The sequence below is a fragment of the Mesoplodon mirus genome (genome assembly GCF_964341445.2).
Source record: "Mesoplodon mirus genome assembly, chromosome: 2".
Taxonomy (NCBI): domain Eukaryota; kingdom Metazoa; phylum Chordata; class Mammalia; order Artiodactyla; family Ziphiidae; genus Mesoplodon; species Mesoplodon mirus.
The window spans coordinates 175690620-175713217 of NC_138977.1; the positions used below are offsets into that span (position 1 = coordinate 175690620).

Genomic DNA, 22598 nt, shown 5'->3' on the forward strand with positions numbered 1-22598 from the left:
GCTAGAGCAGTCAGTAAATAACCATGTCACCATGGTTGAGCACTAATTAGGACATAAAAGTACTAGTTGTAAGTCAATCCTCTCACTCCTTTTCACCTCCTATAATTAGCAATACAGGGTATCAATTACATCTGCTGGTGTGGACCTGCAGGCTGGGCTGACCTACAGGTGATGTCTGGCTCTTCTACTCTACTAATAGTATTTAGATTCCAAAAGGAAGACTTGAAATGAAAATAAACTATAGTGTAAACATTGTCTTTTAGTGACTTACTAATTAACTTTTTCTTCCTATAATATGCATTTCATTTAAGGTAGCTATTTGCTGCATACCTGTGACAAAGAAGACAAGTCTAGTTTTTGCACTACTTATTATATAACATTAACAAATAGATATAGTTAAATTAGGTAACTATGTATTCATCATATATTTATTGACAGAACCAGAGCCAGAAACTGTCCTAGTGATTGAGATAAAGCAGTGAGTAAAAACCAAGTTCCTACTCTGATGGATCTCTTGCTCTGATGAGGCTGGGGGCCAGGAAAAGGGACAGATTATTAGCATATACATCTCTCTGTGTTCTCTTGTGCTTATACAGTGCTTTGCTGGAGTCATAAGTTTTAAATAGTAAGTAAAATGGCTGGAGAAGCAGGCTAGAGCCAGATTTTGGAGGGCCTTAAGTGCCAGGTATAGACTCCACATGGAAGGGATTGGAGCAGTTGTGATAACCCAAGTGCCCATCAACAGATGATTGGCTTAGAATACAGTGGAATATTACTCAGCCATAAAAAAGAATGAAATATTGCCATTTGCAGCAACATGGATAGACCTAAAGAATATTATATTTAATGAAATAAGTCAGCAAAAGACAAAACTTTGATTATCACTTATATGTGAAGTCTAAAAAATAATACAAATGAATTTATATACAAAACAGGAACAGATTCACAGACATAGAAAACAAATTTATGATTACCAAAGGGGAGAGGGAGAGGGAAGAGACAAATTAGGAGTATGGGATTAACAAACTACTGTACATAAAATAGATAATCAACAAGGATTTACTGTATAGCACAGGGAATTATACCCAATATCTTGTAATAATGTTTAATGGAGTATAATCTGCAAAAAAAAAAAAAAAAAGAATCACTAAGCTATACACCTGAAACTAATGCAATATACTTTAAATCAACTATACTTCAATTTTTAAAAAAGGGTTGTGATAATGACTAAGTTGTCTATTTACTAGTATGGAGAGATCTCCAGAATATGTTATAAAATGTAGTGCATAATGATATGTATAAGCTGCTAATATATTGTATATAATAAAAAAGGAATCAGAATTTTTTTTTAAAAGGGAGAGTTATGATGAGACTTACATTTCCCGAGAGGAGACCTTACCCTGGGGTTTCTCCTATGAACTCCCTGAGATTATGTGCTAAATTCTGTTTATATGTGTGTCTTGGGCATGGAGTGGGCAATAGAATTTATATCCCAGCAAAAGGTGTTCATAACCCAACAAAGAACCCCTGCAGATTGGACAGTGGGGTTCACACTGACTCAGCAGATGAGTCTAGAACCAGGGAGCCTTGTGGGGAGGTGTTTTCAGTAATTCAGGTATGAATGATGGGCTTAGATGACTGATGATTGTAATTATGTTGCTGAGTGTTACCACCCTAAACTATATTTGAACTAAATTTTCAGGCATAGGTAATTATGCCCTAATTTGGCATTTTTGCTTGAAACAAATCTACTTGACTTAACAATATGCTCCATCTTCTGGAATTCTCTTATCCCTAAAGATGTATCTTTATTTCAGAAATGTTTGTGTGTTTTTTTAAATAAAAGCTGTAAGTAATCTTGTAAGCTTTAATTGTAGATTAAAGTTAGCACGTGAGAAATTTAAATTTTAATTTTAAAATGCTTGTCTGAACAGATATGGGGAATTCTAGTTTTGAGGTCTATTACAAAGATATACCAGTGGCTATCTGCTGTTTTAGGTTTATTTATTCATATCCTGGAGTAAAGTATTATACAAAGGAGTAAAGTATTATACAAATGGGTGTAATAGAATATAAAAGTGACAGGATCAGGATCTGGGAAAGAAAAAATAAAATAAAACCTTATATGTTTTAATTTGATTTTGTTTTGGTTTTTTATTTTAATTTGGTTTTGACCTTTCTGATAGCCAAAAAGAGTAAGGTACTCTGACCATGTACATGATTGTGTAGCTCTCTGATTTTAACCCTTTTTTAAAAAAAGCTGGTCTGAAAAAAATCAGGTACTACTTTATATTCTAAAGTAAATCAGTGCTTTGAAACCAAGGCTTAACAAACAAAAACTAAAACCTGTGTTGCAAGCAACAGAATTCATTATTCAGCCAGTTCCTTAATTGAGTGAAAATACTTGTGTTATTGAAACCGAAAGTGGGATCCGGGCTGCTCGCCGCTCAAAAACCAATAAAGAGGCAAGGTTGGTGGAAAGGAAAGTTTGCTTTATTTTAAATGCCGGCAACTGATGGGGGAGGGCAGATGCCTGTCCAATGGCCAACTCCCCTCCCCCCCTCCTACAACCAGTGGGCAAGAGCTTTTATAGATGGAGGGAGGGGGCTACATGCAGAAACAGCACAGTCAGCTCTGACAGTCATCTTGAAATTGGTCATCGGTGGTCTGACCAGCATCATCTTGGTTGTTGTAAGTACAGTTCATCTTCAGTTCCAGGGTCGGTTTGTTCCCATTTCCTTGAGGCCAATTCTTGGAATTGTGGCAGCTTAGGTCATGGCTACAGTCTGGTCATCATGTAGTTAACTTCTTCCACTTGATGGAGGTTTCAGTATCTATAAGACAGCTCACAGGATATGGCCCAAAATATTATCTATAGCCCTTGAGGAGGAACTAAGGGTCTTTGACTATGCTTAGTGACTAACCTGTTATTATTTGGTCTCCTTTGGCTGTTTTCCTTTGTTTCCGCATTTTCTCATTTCTCTGATTAAACTTATTCTCCAGCTAAGGTTATTCCACAGACAAAAGGCAGGCAGAGGACATAGGGTCCTGCTCTGTTTCATTATTTCAATCATTTATAATTATCCCTTGAATCCCTCTCCCTTCTAATTTTGCCAATTAACATCATGATGTGTGCTTCGTACAACCTAGTCTTTTGTCCTAATTTATAGTAAGTTTTTAGTTTTGCACACATAATCAGTGACAATTCTCATTCTACATATAAAGATGTGGACTGGAATTAGGAACTAGTATGAAGGCATTTCTTTTAAAATTTGACTAGAAATGTTTATTCAGTTAAAAGTTTTGAATTTTACATTAAATAGCAGTAGGGTCATGATCAAGCTCAATAAGAACATTCATTTTATATTCTTCCTGTGCCTATTTGGAGCACTGGACCTCAGAAATACTTACTTATTTGAGATACATTTTATACACGATCTGAAAAAAGTGGCAGAAATGATTAATAAAACAGTTTTATTAATACAGAGTGAAATTCTATTCAGTGATATATAAACCAGAAGCTCATTTGCAGATTCAGTAAAAATTGATGTTAAAGAAAATGAAAGTGACGCTTTCGTACCTCCTGAGTACTTGACTCTTTACTAGATATTTTTATGTTTGTTATTATTTTTCCTCATAACAGCTCTACATAGTTGTCTGCATTTTGTAACTTGGCTCAAAGGGGTTAACATGTTGCATCTGTTTAATAAGGGAGTCTAAAGTCTGGCAAATCTGCAACATTTCGGCATTGCCTCTGCCTGGGGTCCTTATCATCTCTTCTCTGGATTTAATGATCTTCTAAGTGGTGTCCCTACCTCTTTTCCCATCCTTCTTCCACATTAGACCAGAACAATCTTTCTCAAAGCAGATAGGATCATCTCTTTTGTGATTTAAAACTCCCCTGATTTGTCAGTCAGTACAGGCTTAAGCCCTGACTTTGAGCACCATCTCCAACACCTTTGCAGTCTGCCTCCAGCAACATAGCTGCCTTTATCTCTTGTCACTTTCAGCTTCCCCTAAGGCTAGCCACTCAGAACTGTTCTTCAGTCCCAGTTTACATCTCCCAGTGGTGCCCTTTGCGTGCTGTCGTCTCTCCTGGGGTGCCTTTTCCTCTCCTTCTGGAGAACAGTTTTTCCTTCAAGCTCCAGCTCTGTCTTCCTAGGCTCCTGCCGCTCAAGGAGTTCTGATTTCCCTAGCACTCCATGGGAGTATTGGGGTCACATTTCACTCAGAAATTGGATGTTAAGACAGCACATTGGGGGAGTTTCCTGGTGGCCTAGTGGTTAGGATTCCGAGCTTTGACTGCTGTAGCCCGGGTTCAATCCTTAGTCAGGAAACAGATCCCACAAGCCGTACAGTGCAGGCCCCCCCAAAAAACAAAAGGACAGCAAATTGGGCATAGTACAGTTGAAAAATAGCTTAAAACCAACCAGGAAGTAGAATATACATAGTTTTATGTAGATAGTACAGTAATTCTCATGCCCACTAAAATTTGAGGACCAGTGAACTAGTCCAAAGGAAAGCAAAGTCTATATGCAGAAGTCTGTGAGTTCACACCGTCTGCCCTTGACCTATCACACCCCTACCATGGTATCAAATGTGGCATAGATGGAGCATTCCAAAGTGTTTTTCCTTGCCTGCAATGTTTAGTCTATTTCTAAAAATAATCTTCTCTGATGTAAAGATATAGTAATAGATGTGTTTATTCTTTGGGAAATGAAAAAATGAGTAGTATGTAAAGGAGGGGATCAGATTGTAATGTCAGGGCATAGATCCACTGTTGCTGAAGTGTTTGTCACACTACATTCCAGTTATTTGTTCGTGTGGCTGTTTGTTTCTAGAATGTGTGCACTCTAAGGGCTCAGATGGGTTTTTCCCCCGTATTTAGTCTTCTCCCCAACACAGCGCATGCTCAGTAAATATTTCTTTAGTAAATAAATGCAAGATCATAAAGTGTCTTCTCAACTCCCAAAGAAATACTAATATTTTGGATAGTTTTAAGACTGAATAATTTTTGCTATTATATATTTGAAATTTTTTAGTCTTGTAGAATGACTTTCATTTTCTCTGTACCATTCCGCTTCTAGATTCTCTACAACAATCATGTATTGTTTTTAGAGTCAGGAAAATATTAGATGTTACTTAAATTAGTGTGTTTACATTAACATGTTTAGAATAGGATTTTTAAAATCAAAAGAGGAAACTAACTGAATATTTCATTCCTTAGCCATGCTGGTACCCACATTTATTTTCATGGTAAGGACAATGCTTATAAACATAAATTTTGTAAATTCTTTTTGTCTTTTTATCCAAACATAACCAGCCTAGAAGATCTTAAGGGAAGAGCTTAAAAGGAATCCTAAACCATAAATACAATGAGTAGCTACTATTACTAGTAAAGGTTTATTTCTCTGATGTATTAAATACTTCAGATCTTCCAGGATCTAAACCATCTAGTTTATACTGTTCAAATATTATGACATTTATTTATTAGTATGGCTTTATGTTGAAACCTTTATGCTTATCTCGCTATTAAACAGTCTTTACAACAACTAGTAAAATGCACACCATCTGTATATTAAATATTTTCAAATACCTGAAGGAGACATCCTTATTTCTAAAGTACATAACAAAGGGAATTTTTTACCTGATATGCAGGGAAAAAAAGAAAATGAATTATTAAATTTTTATTTGAACAGAGTAGAATAGGCTGTAAGCTATGCATTGTTTCATAACCTTATTTATATGCTCAAGTAGCAATTCCAAGAGTAGGTTTAAACATGGAATGTAATATAGTTTACTTTTCCTAGTTTTACTTTTCCTATTTAAGAATAGACTCTTAAATAAAACTTTACTTTAAATGCTACCTTCCCCAGTTCTCTAATTCACTTGCCTTGCGTCATGCTTCCCCATAGCACTTTTTCCTTTTAATACTTGGTATAATTGATTTGTTTGTGATGTTTATTGACTACTCCCCTGCTGAAATGTGAGCTCTGTGAAGGCAGAGATTTTGTTTGTTTTCTTACTGTTGCATCCCCAGCACTTAGAACAGAGCCTAGCACATAATAAGCATGCAGTAAATTTATTTGTTGAATGAGTGGGTAAGGCAAGTATTTAGTAAAAACCAGACTATTTAGACCAGTATTTGTTTAGGTCCAGTGTCAAATGGGGTATGTGTGTGGAACCATTCACTTCATTCAGTCTGACTCCATTGCTCCTGGATATAGATGCATTCTAGAATATTTCAAAGTTGCCAATTGGCAAAAATTATTTAATTTTAATCCTGTGCATTTGTCTGTGTATATGTATGTGTGTGTATAAGCATACTTACATCCACATATATATATTGATAGCAGTTACTCCTCATCACAGTCTCTGTTGGACATAAATGGATGAAATAAAAATTGTAGTTACGAATAGATGGTTAAAATAATGTCAGTGAACGGAAGGTTTTTATCTTTTTTGAACTGATGAAAACCTCTCTTCTTTCCACAGATCTTAAATCTTACTCAGGCATTGAGAGACAGGAGGAGTCCTGTCCAGCTAGTACAGATGCCTTGTGTGATTGTGGAGCGCAGTCAAGCTGGAGGTCAGGGTCGGATCGTCCACCTCAGCAATTCATTCACCCAGACTGTCCACTGCAGGAAGCCTTTTTTTTCCTCCTGGTAGCAGATGTGAGAGAAAGAAACTGTTTGGCATTATTGTGTTGTTACAACATTACCGCCCTGTAAACCTGCTGGTAAGAGCTCCAGTTGCCAAAACCTCAAATAATATAAGTTTCTAAAAGGTTTTCTTTGGAATGTAATTGAAGTTTACAGTTTTTTGTCCAAATATTAAATTTCTATTTCAGGGAAGAAGTGATATATCTCCTATGTCGTATTTTTGTAGAAAAATTGTATTTTATGTTGTTGATGTTAGTTTCAGAGGTCCTTTCATAGTTTACACATTCTGGAATGACTATAATTACTCTAGAATTCCAAACAGAAAAATAAGGTGTTTGTTGACTTTGAATACAATAACTTTTTATATACTTTTTTAATATTGAGAAGAATGGTCCTGTTAACTCTTCTTACATTATAAAAGGCCTTTGAGGATGAAACTGCTCTTATGAGCTTTAATAGAGTAGTTAATAGAAAATAGTTAAGAATAAAACAATGTTGCCTTAATTTTAAAAGCTGCTATTTTAGAACTTGAATAAATGCTCCTAAAGTGACCATTATTAGGGACCAGAAAATTATATTTCAAATTACCAATGACCATTTTCTTTTTTGTACTTGAGAATATTTTTGGTCAATTATTTTGTTATAGTGAGGGGAAAAAAATCTAACGCTATCTCCCCCTTTAAAAAAAATGGAAACACTCAACTGAGACTTGAGGGGAATAATATGAAATTAAGATAGATCCCCAGTATTTTGAAATTCCAGAATAGCATTAAAAATTCCCTTCTGTTTCTTGCATGGGATCAATACTTAATCAGTTAGTACCTCAGAGTACTGATCTCGTTCAATTTAGTACTTCAATTAGTATTAAACTTCACTGAAAGGTAAACCATAACTCAAACTGTATATTGGGTTGCATTTTCAGGTCCTAGGACATAACCTCTTAAAAATAATAGTAGTGTTGTAGGGTACTTGAAATTACTGATGTTATTATAATTACAGTCAACTTTAGAATACTAGTCCCAATTAAAAGGGAACATAACAGAGATAACCGTTAAGTCATTTTTATTTGATTTTGAATATCAGTATTTCTGACATCCTGGGAATTTGTAGTACTTTTAAGTTACCAAGTGATTGAAATTGAGATGAGCCCAATATGAAGATTTGATCCCAAAGAAGCAGGAGCTTCATTCTCTTCTTAGGCTCCAAACAAATAACATCACCACTCAGACTAAACTGGACAGTTTGTGGTCTTGGCCTTTTGTTGTTAAGCTTTCTGTCCTGTAATTTTTTTAATTAAGTTATTTTTATGTAAAAAGTATTTCCTGAAGGTTGAATTAAGATGGAAGTCAGATCTGCCGTTCTCCCTTCCTTCACATCTTTCTCTTGGTCTTTGTGGTTGTGATGAGTGAGGATACCGCTGTCCTAGTGGAAGTCCATTGGAAACCTGTGTTCTCCTACCTCCCCTGACCCTCCATGATCTTAATGTTGAGATAATGGAAAATTGACTGGAAATTCAAAACTCAAGCCAATATCTTTAGATAAATACCAGTAATTAAAATGTGCCTTTTGAAGATGTGTTCTTAATGAAATAAGTTGTTATGATGTGGGTACTGCTTTCATAAAACAGGGTTTTCAATATCTTGAGAATTTCTATATTAATTTAAAAAATGGAAACTTAGTCAGTTGCTACTGTTTTGTACCCTAAAATTAAAATAGTGTGGAAATATTTTTAAATGGTCTGACCAGGCCAGAAAAGTAGAGTTGAAATATTTAAGATATGATTACAAGTCAGAGTACATTGGTTTTATTTTATAAATTTTCATGAACTTCATTTTTATTTAAATATTGTGTTAATATTTTCAGTGAGTATATTTATAGTATCAAACATGGTAGATGAAAGGTAATAAAAATCACTGTCTTAAGACTAGATTTCTCCTGAAGTATGTGTATTGAATATTTAGAATGTTTGTAAATACATTTATGTTTATAAATGATCACAAACCACCATTTTCTTACTGCATATATTAGTAGTATAGTTTAATACTTTATCATTCCAAAAGACATATTTAACTGGAATCTTTATAATTAGAGACATTTTCATTTTTATTTGAATATAAGCTGCCTTACTCTCCCCCAAATTTGTCAGCAGTTGAAGACTACAGAAACATGTTTTTTGCAGTCTTGAAAACGATTTGATTCACAAAATTTTTTTTAATTAAAGTTTTGTACTAATGGAATTAAAACCTTATTAAAAACAATGGTAACCTGTCCTTTGATCAGATTACATCTTAAATCCTTTTACAGATATATGAAGAGACAGGCAGCATCTTATGTTTTATAGTCTGCCTTCTTTCCCAAAGTTGCTTGGGCAGCTGTACAGATAGTGGCAGAGATCCTCAGTGTGGCTCTGTTTCCAAGCCTCTCTTATGGTGAGTTTGGAGCCATGTAACCAAGTTCTGGCCAGTAAGATGTGGGGATGAGGGATATATGTGGCTTCCAGACCTGGCAGTAAAACTCACTGCAGCACAACCAGTGGTCACCATTGACCACTCTCTTGTCTTCCCATTTGGATGTAAACAAAGAATTTGCAAAGTGGAAGCAGCCAGGGCATGTGAATCACTGCTTGGAAACCTACCAGTAGAGCGTGCTGACTGCATTGGACTGTGACATGAGCAAGAAATAGTGCTTGTGTTTAGTCACTAAAATTTTGCATTTATTTGTTAAAACTTACCATAGTCTGTCCTATCCTGGGCGTTAACAGTGTAAATAGAAAAAAAAATCATTTTAAAATAAAAAACCAATTATAGAAGGCTGAATGGCAGCAGCCGTGAGTATTTAATCTCAAATCCCCATAGAACAGCTAGGATAGCAAAAGAAAAATCACAGTGACACCATCTTCACTAAAATTAGATGATAGAATATCCCTATGGATCCCAGAAATGCGCAGTTTGGGCTAAATCCATCAATAGCAAAAGGATCACATGGGAACAACAGCTTTGGAGGAGTGAACGGAGGGAAAGTGAGGGGGGCCTGTGATGGTACAAAGAGCCCAGAATCTGCTGACATGTCATCAGCCCCAAAAGGAGGCGCCCCCAGTCATCGTGGCAGTCTCAACTAGTGCATCCAAAACCACAATCAAAATTGGGAGAGGGCTGTCCAGCATTCAGCTGGCAGCTGTAAAGGGAGCCTGCAGGAAGGTATGAGGATGCCAGGGCAACCTGGTCTTCAGGGTTCCCGGAAGTAGCTGGTGAGAGCACATAGACCTGCCCTGAGAGAAGCTACTGGATATAGAATGGACATTGACAAGGAAAGGACCCTGGGGATAAAGGAGACAAGGTTTCGATAGAGATAGAAGAGGGGACCAGATGAGACAATTCAGAAAGTACTAAGAAGGTTCATAAAAAACCATGTCATCTGGGAATTCCCTGGCGGTCCAGTGGTTAGGACTCAGCACCCGCACTGCTGGACCCAGGTTCCATCCCTGGTCCAGGAACTAAGATACTGCAAGCCAAGCGGCACAGTCGAATAAATAAGTAAAAAATAAATAAATAAAATAAATAAGTAAGAATAAAATATCAGCTATTACAAAAATAATAATAAAAATAAAAGTTATCTTTAAAAAAATGTTATCTAATACTTTGTAGTAACTACAGAAGAGAGAACCCTAGAACTACAAAACCGGGAAACTCCAGGCCTACCTCACCACCTACCCAGGAATCTTCTGAAAATATAGGAGGAAAGTATGGCAAAGTCCATCTCACTTAAACGTGACCACATCATACAATATGCTTTTAGAAAACGGGATAACAGCATGTATAACATACCCACAGAAAATGAAGATATCCTAGAAACTTTTACAAAGCAGAAGAAAACAGTAATATTTGTTAAAATGCTGAAGAAATTCAAGAAATGATAGAAGCCGAGAAAGAACAATAACCTCAAAATCAGAAAAACTCAAAAATTAGATGGACAAGCAACAAGAGGAAATAAAATGGGAGCTGACAGAGCTCAGAGGAAATATTGGAGTTAACAGTATGTTTCAGAAATAAAGTAGAAGGAACCCAAGAGCAAATAGACAACATATCCACAGGAACTCTACAGCAAACATCATACTTAGTGCTCGAAAATATAAAGCTTTCTATATTTGTTTTCTGTTGCTGCTGTAATAAATTATCACAAACGTTAGTGTTTTAAACAACACAAATTCATTATCTGACAGTTCTGCAGGTTAGAAGCCTGATACAGGTGTCACTGGACTAAAATCAGGGTGTCAGCAGGGCTGTGTTTCTTTCTGGAGGCTCTAGGGGGGAGTCTGTTCCCTTGTCCTTTCTAGTATCGAGGAGCCTCACACACCCCTTGGCTTGTAGCCCTCTCCCTCCATCTCCAAAGCCAGCAACAGCGGGCTGAATACTTTTCTCATCACATCATTCTGACATTGACCCTTCTGCCTCCCTCTTGCACTATTAAGGACACTTGTTATTACACTGGGCCCACCCGGCTAATCTAGAATAATCTCCCTATGTTAAGGCCTGCTTATATGTAACCTTAATTCCATCTTCAACTTTAATTCCCCTTTGCCATGTAATATATTCAAAAATTCTGGAGATTAGGACATGGACATCTTTGGGGGCCAGTATTCTGCCTTCTGCACTTTCTCTCTGAGATCAGTAATGTGACAAGGGTGCCTACTATCACAATTCATGTTCAGTATTGTACTAGAGAGTATAACCAGTGCAGTAAAGGCAGGGAAGAGGTGAAAGGAATGATGTTCAGAAAGAAAGAAAGAAAATTGTCATTATTTATAGATGACATAATTATGCATATAGAAAATTAAAAAGAATCTACCAATAGCTATTAGAATTGATAAGTGCATTTTGCAAGGTTTATATACCAGCAACATTAGTTAGAAAAAAAAAATTTTTAAAGATACCATTTATAGCAGCAGCAAAACACATCAGATTTCTAGGGATAAGTCCAACCAAAGATGTGTACGCTCTCTATACCAACTATAAAAAGAGTACTGAGAAAAATGCAAGATTTAAATAAATGGAGGGCAATACCATGCTTATGTATAAATAGTATTAGGATGTTGATGCTCCCAAGTTTGTCTATAGTTTCAACACAATCAAATCCCATCAGGATTTTTTAAAAAATTGACAAGCTAATTCTAAAATGTATATGGAAATGTTCTGGCCAACCTATGAGACAAGAGCAAAAGTTGGACTTATATGCTACCTGGTCTCAGAACTTATAAAGCTACAGCAATCAAAACAGGGGTAATTGAGGTAAAGATAGACATAAGATCAAGGACACAGAAAAGAGAATCCAGAAATAAACCCTACATACATGGTAAACTGATTTTCAACAAAGGTGCCAAGGCATTTCAGTAGAAAGGGAAGTCTTTTCAACAAATGATACTATAATGCACACACACACAGTGAACTTTCACTTTCACCCCATACAGAGACCTAAGTATGAGAGCTAAAACTTATAGAAGAAAACAGGAGAAAATCTTAGTGACCTTGTTTTTACAGAGATTTTTAGAGTACAAATGGCACAAACCATTAAAGAAAAAATTGATAAATTGGTCTTCATCAAAACTAAAAACTTTTGCTCTTCAAAAGACACTTCAGAAAATAAAATTTCTAGTCACAAACTGGGAGAAAATATTTGACAAATATATCTGATAAAGAATTCCAGAATATATAAAGAGATTGCACAACTCAAGAATAAGAAGTAAAATAACCCATTTAAGAAATGAACATAGGCGCAGGACAGGAATAAAGATGCAGATGTAGAGAATGGACTTGAAGACACGGGGAGGGGGAAGGGTAAGCTGGGACAAAGCGAGAGAGAGGCACGGACATATATACACTACCAAATGTAAAATAGATAGCTAGTGGGAAGCAGCCGCATGGCACAGGGAGGTCAGCTTGGTGCTTTGTGTCCACCTAGAGGGGTGGAATAGGGAGGGTGGGAGGGAGACACAAAAGGGAGGAGATATGGGGATGTACGTATATGTATAGCTGATTCACTTTGTTATACAGCAGCAACTAACACAACACTGTAAAGCAATTATACTCCAATAAAGATGTTTAAAAAAAAAGAAATGAACAAAATACTTTACAGACACTTCACAAAATAAGATAAATGAATGGCCAATAAGCACATGAAAAGATGCTCAACATTACCACTAGGGAAATGCAAATAAAACCCACAATGAGTAAAGTTAAACTTACACCTATCGCACACCCAGCCAGTCCTTTTCTCTTACCCTCCCAAGAGAAATGAAAGCAAACGGCTACCTAGAAGTGTTCACAACAACCTGTTTTGTATACCCTAATCTGGACACAACCCAAGTTCACCAACAAGTGAATGGATAAGCAAAAACATACATCCATACAATGAAAAGGAAAAGTCTATGTGCTGATAAACCCAGCAACGTGGATGAATCTCAAAATGATTATGCTAACTGAAACCAAACACAAAGAGAACATACCATATGGTTCCTTTTATATAAAATTTTCTAAAATAACAACTAATCCATTGTTAAAGAAAACAGTCCAGTGATTGCTTGGGGACTGAGGTGGATTATTGCGGGGGTGGGGGATGGTTTGCATGGGGGCCTGAGGAAATTTCAAGGGATGATGGAAATACTTTGTGTCTTGAGTGTGGTCCTGATTCCACAGGTGAGTACATTTATCAAAGATCATCAAATTGCACAGCTCATTGTATGTAAAGTATTCTTCATGAAACAATAAGCAATGAATTACCACTTCAAACCTATCAGATTCGGGCAAAAGTAAAAGCCTGACAGTTGGTAGAATCATTTTGGAGAGCAGTCTCTAGTAAAATTGAAGATGCAAGTACCTGGTAGTATGTGCATTCAAGGAAACATATACAAGATTGGTCAATGCTATAGTGTTTATAGTACTGAAAAATTGAGAACAACCTGGATATTAGCAGGAAATGGATAAATTGTGGTATACCCATACAATAGAAGACCACAGAGCACTAAAAATAAACTGTAGTCACATGTATTGAAATGTACACATAAACTTGAAAACGATGTTGAAGGAAAACAACACTAAGTTGCAAAAGTATTTACACATCTCATTTATGTAAATACAAAACAGTACTATGGGGCTTCCCTGGTGGCGCAGTGGTTGAGAGTCCGCCTGCCGATGCAGGGGACACGGGTTCGTGCCCCGATCCCGGAAGATCCCACGTGCCGCGGAGCGGCTGGGCCCGCGAGCCATGGCTGCGGAGCCTGTGTGTCCGGAGCCTGTGCTCCGCAACGGGAGAGGCCACAGCAGTGAGAGGCCCGCGTACAGCAAAAAAAAAAAAAAAAAAAAACAAAAAAAAACAGTACTATGGTACTTTTTTATAGTTGCTTTTTGACATATGCATACATGTAAGTATATTAAAAAGTGGACAGGAATGTCCTTCTCCAGCTTCAGAATAGTTGTCACCTCTGGGCTAGGAGGATATAGAAGCATATCTAAAGGTTACCAAGTACACTTTAAGTATAAAATGTTATCTCTTTAAAAAATATCTGAAGCAAATATGACCAGATGGCCACACTTGTTAAAATCTGGGTGGTAGGTGAGTTTTTGTATGTTATTCTCTGTTGTTTTCCGTATGCTTCAATTATTTCATTTTTAAAAATAAGCTTTGGGCCTCCCTGGTGGCGCAGTGGTTGAGAGTCCGCCTGCCGATGCAGGGGATACGGGTTCGTGCCCCGGTCTGGGAGGATCCCATATGCCGCGGAGCGGCTGGGCCCGTGAGCCATGGCCGCTGAGCCTGCGCGTCCGGAGCCTGTGCTCCGCAACGGGAGAGGCCACAGCAGTGAGAGGCCCGCATACCGCAAAAAGAAAAAAAAAATAAAAATAAAAATAAGCTTTTATATGGGAGCACATTTATGTGAATGCATTGTTTGCCACCTTTCATAATTTGCAATGGCTGTCATGAAAAAATATCACAGAGTGGCTTTAAACAATGGAAATATATTTTCTCACAGTTCTGAAGGCTGGGAGTCCAAGATTAAGATGCCAGCAGGGTTGTTTTCTGGTGAGGACTTTCTCCCGGCTTACAGATCGCTGCCTTGTTGTGTCCTCACATGACCTTTTCTTATTGCACTCACATCCTGAGGACACGGTTCTGTTGAATTAGGGCCCACCTCATTTAACTGTAATTACCTCTTTAAAGGCTGTATCTCCAAATGTAGTCACATGGGGGCTACAGCTTCAGCATATGAATTTGGGGGAGGGGACACAATGCAGTCCATAGCACTACCCAAACTAAAAAACTATTACGCACCTCCATATGCATTAGGCTCTCTGATTGCGGCCAGGCTCAGCCTCGACCTTGGCCACTGCTGCAGTCCCAGCCACCTCCTTAATCATATCCTCAGTGGAACACTGAAATAATAAGAACACCCATCTGTAAATATGTTCTGAAGTGAAGTCTGAGACGCTTTCTTCTTAATAATGTGTAGGACTTTTCAACCTGGATTTGTAATAATTATTTTTACAACTGAGATAAATGTCATGCTTACTGCCTCGCTCCTGGTTCTGTTCTGCATAGTTGTGAACTAGAACAGCTCTGTTTCTCAATCATGGCAGATACATGAATTTGCTTTAGCCTTTTCTCATTTGCTAAAATCCCAACACCTGTGTGGACAACAGTTTGTATGATAGATAGAAGTCGCTCACTGAATTCAACAAACATTTATGGGTACTCACTGTATGCCAGATTCTCCAAAAGGCAGTAGGAAGACAGAAATCAGTAAAATACAGTTTCATCTCTTGGATTCACTCTTCAGATACTGCTCAAAGGCAGAAGGAAAACCGGAAAATGGTGATAGGTCTAAAATGAAGTATTTTCAAGGGAATAATGTCTTAATCTTTGATCGTGTGTGCACATCTCTACCTTTGCCTCTTAGACTGTAAATTCTTTGCCTACAGGGGAGGGAAATGAAATGCTTTGTAAACAAAATGCTTCACTGGCTTTGACCTGAGCTGTCAACATTTTTCTTATTTATTAATAGAAGCATATTTTCAATGTCTAGGTTTGTCTTGTGGAGAGCGTGGCTTTCATTCAACATCTCAATATATTTAATCCATTCTTTGGAGGTAAGGGAGTAGATAGTCTCCAAAGATGGCTGTCATCACTTCCTTCCCTCTTTGCAAGCATGTACTTTTCCACCCATGAGGAAGTGGAATCTACCTCTCCCCCATTTCTATCTGGGCTAGGCTTGCAACTTGCTTTAATCATCAGAATGTAACAGAAGTGCAACTATGCCAGTTTGGGCTTAGTCTTTAAGAAGCCTGGCAGCCTCCACTCACCCTGGGAAATCGGCTGCCATGTAAGAAGTCAAATGGGACTTCCCTGGCAGTCCAGTGGTTAAGACTCCATGCTTCCACTGCAAGGGGCATGGGTTTGATCCCTGGCCAGGGAGCTAAGATCCCGCACACCATGTGGCATGGCCAATAAAAAAAAAAAAAAAAAGTCCAACTACCCAGAGTCCACCATGCTGTGAGGAAGCCCAAGCTAGTCATGTAGAAAGACTACAGTGAAAGAGAGGAGAATAAGACCATTCTACTTACCATAACATCAACTCTCCTAAATTAACAAAAAATTCCTATTATCTGTTATATAGACCGTATTCATATATCTTTAATTATTCACCAAATATATATTTTATAGCTAGGTTTCTTTGAATCGAGATCCAATCAAGTTTTATACATTGCATCTGTTGTTCTAGCTTTTAATCTAGAACAGTTCCTTCACTTTCCCCATGACATTAACTTCTGGGATATTCCCCATACTGGATCTGTCTCATTATTTCCTCTTAGTGTTCAATTTGATTCTCTATCCCCTGTATTTCCTATAAATTGGAAATGAGATCAAAAAGCTTGAATAGGTTCAGGTTAAACATTTTTGGCAAGAATATTTCACAAATGATTTTGTGTATTTCATATTGCATTTATATCAGGAGTTAGAAAAGAGAGATTTAATTTTTATCAATGAATTCATCATGTTAGGAGAGGAAATCCCAAAAAAGCCAGAGAGCTGTGGCAGCAGGAACTCTTTTTTTTTTTTTTTTTTTTTTTTTTTGCAGTACGCGGGCCTTTCACTGTTGTGGCCTCTCCCGTTGCAGAGCACAGGCTCCGGACGCGCAGGCTCAGCAGCCACGGCTCACGGGCCTAGCCGCTCCGCGGCATGTAGGGATCTTCCTGGACCAGGGCACGAACCCGCGTCCCCTGCATCCGCAGGAGGACTCTCAACCACTGCGCCACCAGGGAAGCCCAGCAGGAACTCTTTTAACAAATCAGAACATATTCTTGTCTATGGAGTGTGGTTAGATTTCCTCCTACCCCCATTTCTTTGAAAACTTAATTCTTGTCCCATCTTTTTTTATCAATGAGTTTTTCTTATTTAGCTCTCTTTTTTGCTGATGATAATGATGATGAGTTGGTTTCCATCAAGCAAGTCTACTTATCTGTCATAATATCAAAAAAATATTGTCATGAATGGTAGTAATTAAGCATAAAATCTGAGGAACAAAATACATAACTTGGAACAAAGTCGTGTATGACTTCTGAGAGCTTTTATTCATTGCCGTGAGCTATTTTGCTTTTACTCAGTGTTTCTCATCTGAAGATCCCTAAATGTTAAGTGGGCCCATGGATTGAACTGTGAAAGTATATAACGAAAATACATTTATCTAACAAATTGCATTATTAATCAGCATCATCTTATTCAGTAAATTTTAACCTGCTTCAGATTCCATGTAAAGAGTTCTCTGAGAAAACAAATCCTTAAGCTTTGAAGTTTTTATTCTAAAGCTAAATAATACAGTAGATTTAACTTTTGTCTTTTTGAAATACTGCAAACTTATGTTCTAATATTGCTTATCTTCAATAAATAGAAGATAATTCTACAATTCTCTTTTGGCTGAGTCTGGGATTGGAATAGACCTGTATTTAAGTCCTGGCTCTGCTCATTAGCTCCATGCCCCTGGGCAGATCTTACAATCTCCCAGACCAGCTTTCTCTCCACATGTAAAATACATGAGCTAATGCTAACTTCAAAGTTTTGTAACAAAGATGACATATAATGTCATTTCACGTATTTTGTGAAAAGTGTGGTACAAATTCTGATATGGATTCAGTTTTTATTGGAGCAGCTGTCTGTGTGTTAGTGACACTTTTGGATTTTTGGTTTTAGATGATGAAATAAAGCATACATCTGTGTTTATGGGTTTGGATTATTGCATAAAGTTTTAGATTGGATATCATCTTTCCTGGAGCATGGTGACAGATTTGGAATCAAAGCCTATTTTAAAGTTTTCTGTTGTGTGACACCCGGGGTTGATCTGGGGTTGAGAGGAAAAGGCACCTGAGGTCACTGGGTAATAGTGAGAGATTTGTCCGAACCTGACTCCCTGAGAAACTAAGCGACATTTCAAAAAGGTATTTGTTCAGAATCCTGACATCTGGTTCCAGCCGGTGAAATGCTAATCTGGCAGCCGGTGGCTGGTACCTCTTCAGGTCACCTTGTGGGTTTTTTAAGACCTGAAAATGGAAAGCATGTGATATCAAAAAGAAGCAGCTAATCTACTCTGTATGCAAAGAGATGTGTTTATTTTTCCTTTGACTCCAGGAATCCTGGCTGCTCCTTACCTCTGGTTACACAATTCCCACCTGACTGTTAAGACTTCTGAAACTATTGAAGCTTTCAGAAACAGTAGAAAAATCAGGTAGCCTTGCCTTTCCCAAGAGTCAGAAACCTGTATAAACATTTAGGGCTGATCCCCCGGCTGCCGGAACTGGTTTAACCAGGTTCAGTGATGCTTGTGCCCAAACGCCTGTCAGGGTGAATAAGCCTGCCTTTAATCTCAGTGTGGCTTTGGGAACAATCCAGAAAACTATTGTACCCTTCAAGTGTTTGTTTTAAATTGCAGCACTTACAGGTAACTGTATTTCAACCAAGGCACCGGTTTAGACCAAGGTCGCCACTGCCCTGGCATAGTTTCTAAGCAATGTAACATTCACCAAGCTTACTCTCCGTACTATAGATGAGGAATTGGATATGCTTAATTCCCTGAATCTCTCGCTTAAATGCTGCTCAATTACTGGGACAACATCCCCCTTAATATGTTTTGAGGGCAAATATTACTATCTTTATTTTAAAGTTTCGAAAGTCTGTGGCTCAGAGAGGGCAAGTTGTCATTGCTGACGTGGAAATTTGATATAATCTATAGAGGAATGCAGTAGAAAAAGCCTTTGACTCTGAACGAAGAGACGGAAAGGTAGCAGAATATGCCACTTTGGTTTAAGGATGATTTGGAGCTGAAGGCAATTGAGAATCAGCAGATATAAGAAAAGCTCTTTGCCTTCCCCTTATTTGCCTAAATGCAGAACATAATTTGTAAAGATGCCCTCCTCCCCGCCACCGCCCCTCTCTATCAAGAAGAACAGAAATAAATCACGATAGACGATTCTAGACCCTTATTTACCATTAGTTTCCCCATCCCCTCGCCTTCCCACAATTTGCCACCTGTAGGAGCTCAAAGTCCTTCTCATGTCATGTCTCTAAATATATACTGTTCTTTTGTCAAGATGCTGTGTAAGCCTAGGTTCTAACCACCTCTTTGAGATACTCACCCCTAAGTGCTCCCATGTGTATGCTTGACACACATGTTTATAAACGTCTGCTTGTTTTTTCTCTTATTAATCTGTTTTTGTTTTTGTTTTTGTTTTTGTTTTTTTTGCGGTACACGGGCCTCTCACTGTTGTGGCCTCTCCCGTTGCGGAGCACAGGCTCCGGATGCGCAGGCTCAGCGGCCATGGCTCACGGACCCAGCCGCTCCGTGGCATGTGGGATCTTCCCTGACCGGGGCATGAACCCGTGTCCCCTGCATCAGCAGGCGGACTCTCAACCACTGCGCCACCAGGGAAGCCCCTTATTAATCTGTTTTTTTGTTAGTTTAATTTGTAGGGCCTCAACCAGAGAACCCAAGATGGGTAGAGGAAAGAGATTGTTTTTCCTTCCCTATAAGATCAACTAGATTCTAGTGGAGGTTCTATTCATACTTTGGGGGAGGTTATTTGAGTTTCCCCTGTATGTATGTGTATGTGTATATGTACATGTATATGTATATGTACATGTATATGTATATGTATATGTATGTGTGTAGGTGTGGGTGTGTTTACTTATTTAGTTAACTGTGCTACCACTTATAAATTTCTTACTTTGCCATGTACTGTGTTTTTCATACTGTGTAATCATCCTCTTTTTTCTCCTCCAGATTTGCTCCCCGCTTTCCCCTTCTGCTCTGTGCTCTGGGAGGCTGACCTTTATGGACGCCATCAAAAGGCACCTCCACATCTCATCTCTGGCTGTTTTTTTTTTTTTTTTTTTTTCCAGTAGGAGACACTGACAGACGAAAGATCTGAGGGCCAAAGGAGGAGACTGAGGCTGGATATTTATCCCCCCAGCTTCTTCCCTGTGGGCCTGTCATGGTTGGCTGAGGCCCTCTGCTGAAAGCCATCGCTCTGTAGGGCTGTTCCTTCCATATAATTATTCTCTTTGGGTTTCAAGTAACTTCCTTGGCCCTGTAGACCTGGGGTGGAAATAACTTCCTGCTAGTAATAGCCCTAAGGGAATGCACTTTCCCTGGGTAGTTTAACTTAACTCTGCCCACAACCTGGTAAACAGCCCCCTTATGAAGCTTCCTTCAATTACCCCACGTGAATGTGCCATCTGTTTCCCGCCAGGATCCTGAATGTCACACATGTGCGTTCATTTCATTCTTTCCGCAACCCAGAAGCCACGTGTATTATTACACATAGTACACCTGAGAAAGGCTCAGAGATGTGAAACAACTTGCCTGAAGTGACATAATTAATCTGTGAAGGGTGGAGCAGGATTCAAAGTGGGGGTGTGTATGGCTCAGCTACCCCCCTCATCAGGCTGAGCTGTACTGGATTACCTCTATGGCCCCAACCTTTTCCCCTTGTCCTCTTCTCGTAAAAAATACTTTGCCGACCCTCTTGACCCTCTTAAAATGAAATTCATAGATAATGTAATCTAACTAAACACCTAATTTCAAATAAAATACACAAAATATTTTAAATTTATTTATTTATCTTTGGTGGTGTTGGGTCTTTGTTGCTGCACTCAGGCTTCCTCTAGTCACGGTGCACGGGCTTCTCACTGTGGTGGCTTCTCTTGTTGTGGAGCACGGGCTCTAGGTGCACAGGCTTCAGGAATTGTGGCTCATGGGCTCTGGAGCTCAGGCTCAGCAGTTGTGGTGCACAGGCCCAGCTACTCCGTGGCATGTGGCAATCCTCCCGGACCAGGGCTCGAACCCATGTCCCCTGCATTGGCAGGCGGATTCTTAACCACTGCGCCACCAGGGAAGCCCACAAAATATTTTAAAATAAAAGGATGGTTACTTACAATAAAATATGTGTTTCACATGTAAATGCTCAGCATGACCACACTGTTACGTTATAATGAAGTTGTCAGGTGCACATACTTTCTTATAATGAATACACTTAGATTCAAGATAAGTAAGACAAAACTGAATTTTTCTTTATATATGACATTTTGAAATCAGAGCTAAATTAGGATAATTGTGTAAAATCACTGAGTTGGATTAGATTTTGCTCAAAAATATTCACTCTCGGCCCTCCACCTTCATGGGAAGAGTGTAATTTTACTTTTCCACCCCTTGATTTTGGGCTTGCCAGTGTGGCCTGCTTTGGCCAAGTGGGAGAGTCAGGCAAGACTGAAATAAGGCGTGAAATGTGCTGTGCAGTGGGACTTGCCCTCTTGTGCCTCTGCCATTATCATGAGAAGAACTGCTCCCAGGTGTCTGCTGCCCCTCCAGCCTGGGCCCACGATGAGACACAGAGAGCAGACCTGAGCCCAACCAAGTTGGGAGCAGGCTCAGCTGACCAAGTGTGAAGCAGGACCACTCCGCTGAGCCCAGGCAAACCAGCCACCCTCCAGCTAACACACAGATGTATGCGAGAGAAGGACTTGTTTTAAGCCACTATGTTTTAGAATTGCTTTTTATACAGAAATTGCTGACAGATAAGCAACGAAAGTAACAGCTTTAAAGGCAGATACAGATGCGGTGTACTGGGAATTCGGATTACATGAGCCATGTTGTTGTTGATCATGTGAGTTTTCCACAGTGGTGAAGAATTTTTTTTTTTCTGGACAAAACAAAGTATAATTGCTCCCTGATATACACAGTTGTTGCATTCCTGGCATATTCAGATATATGAAAACTTTAAAAAACTACTTTGTGTTTGTGTTAAGTTGGAGTGTAGATTCATATAACTATAAACAGGTTACTCACCTACATAAGTGTCTTTCCAGACTCTAGAAGAAGTTGTACAGGATTGAGAGTAGTTAATTCTTCATTGCACAGGACTGTCCTAACCATTACACATCTTTTAGCACAGCTCCTGCCCTCCACATTCCAGTAGCGTCCCCCAATCACTGTCACAACCAAAAACACCTCCTGGCATTTCTAAAATGTGCCTCTAGGAGATGGCACGGCCCTTGTTGGATTCACTAAATGAGATGACACAGTGGTTCCTTCCAACTCAAACATCCTCAGATTTTTAAAGTCTGATTTTAGTTGTCATTTAATCAGTAATATGTATTAAATGTCTCTTATGTGCTAGCACTGTGGATATAAGGATAATATATGATCATTGCTCTCAAAGGGCTTACAGGGTAAAGGGTAGCACAAGCCAGCAATCAGGCAATTATAATGTAGAGTGATCATCAATACTACTGATGTACATTCAGGATGCTATAGGAGGACATAAGAGGAGCATCTAACCTAATCTTGGGGCTCAGGGAAGGCTCTCCCAGAGGAGGTGATGTTTAAGCAATCATGAGAGCGGA

General features: G+C 38.6%; 1 protein-coding gene across 1 annotated transcript in view; it reads left to right on the top strand.

The window, feature by feature from the left end:
- Positions 1-8806, top strand: part of PI4K2B (phosphatidylinositol 4-kinase type 2 beta) — a 31349-nt gene extending 22543 nt beyond the window's left edge. The window contains exon 10 of the mRNA XM_082641385.1: positions 6496-8806. Within this exon, the coding sequence (XP_082497511.1) occupies positions 6496-6669 (174 nt within the window). The 3' untranslated portion in view covers positions 6670-8806. The remainder of the gene's footprint in view (positions 1-6495) is intronic.
- Positions 8807-22598: the final 13792 nt, after the last annotated feature.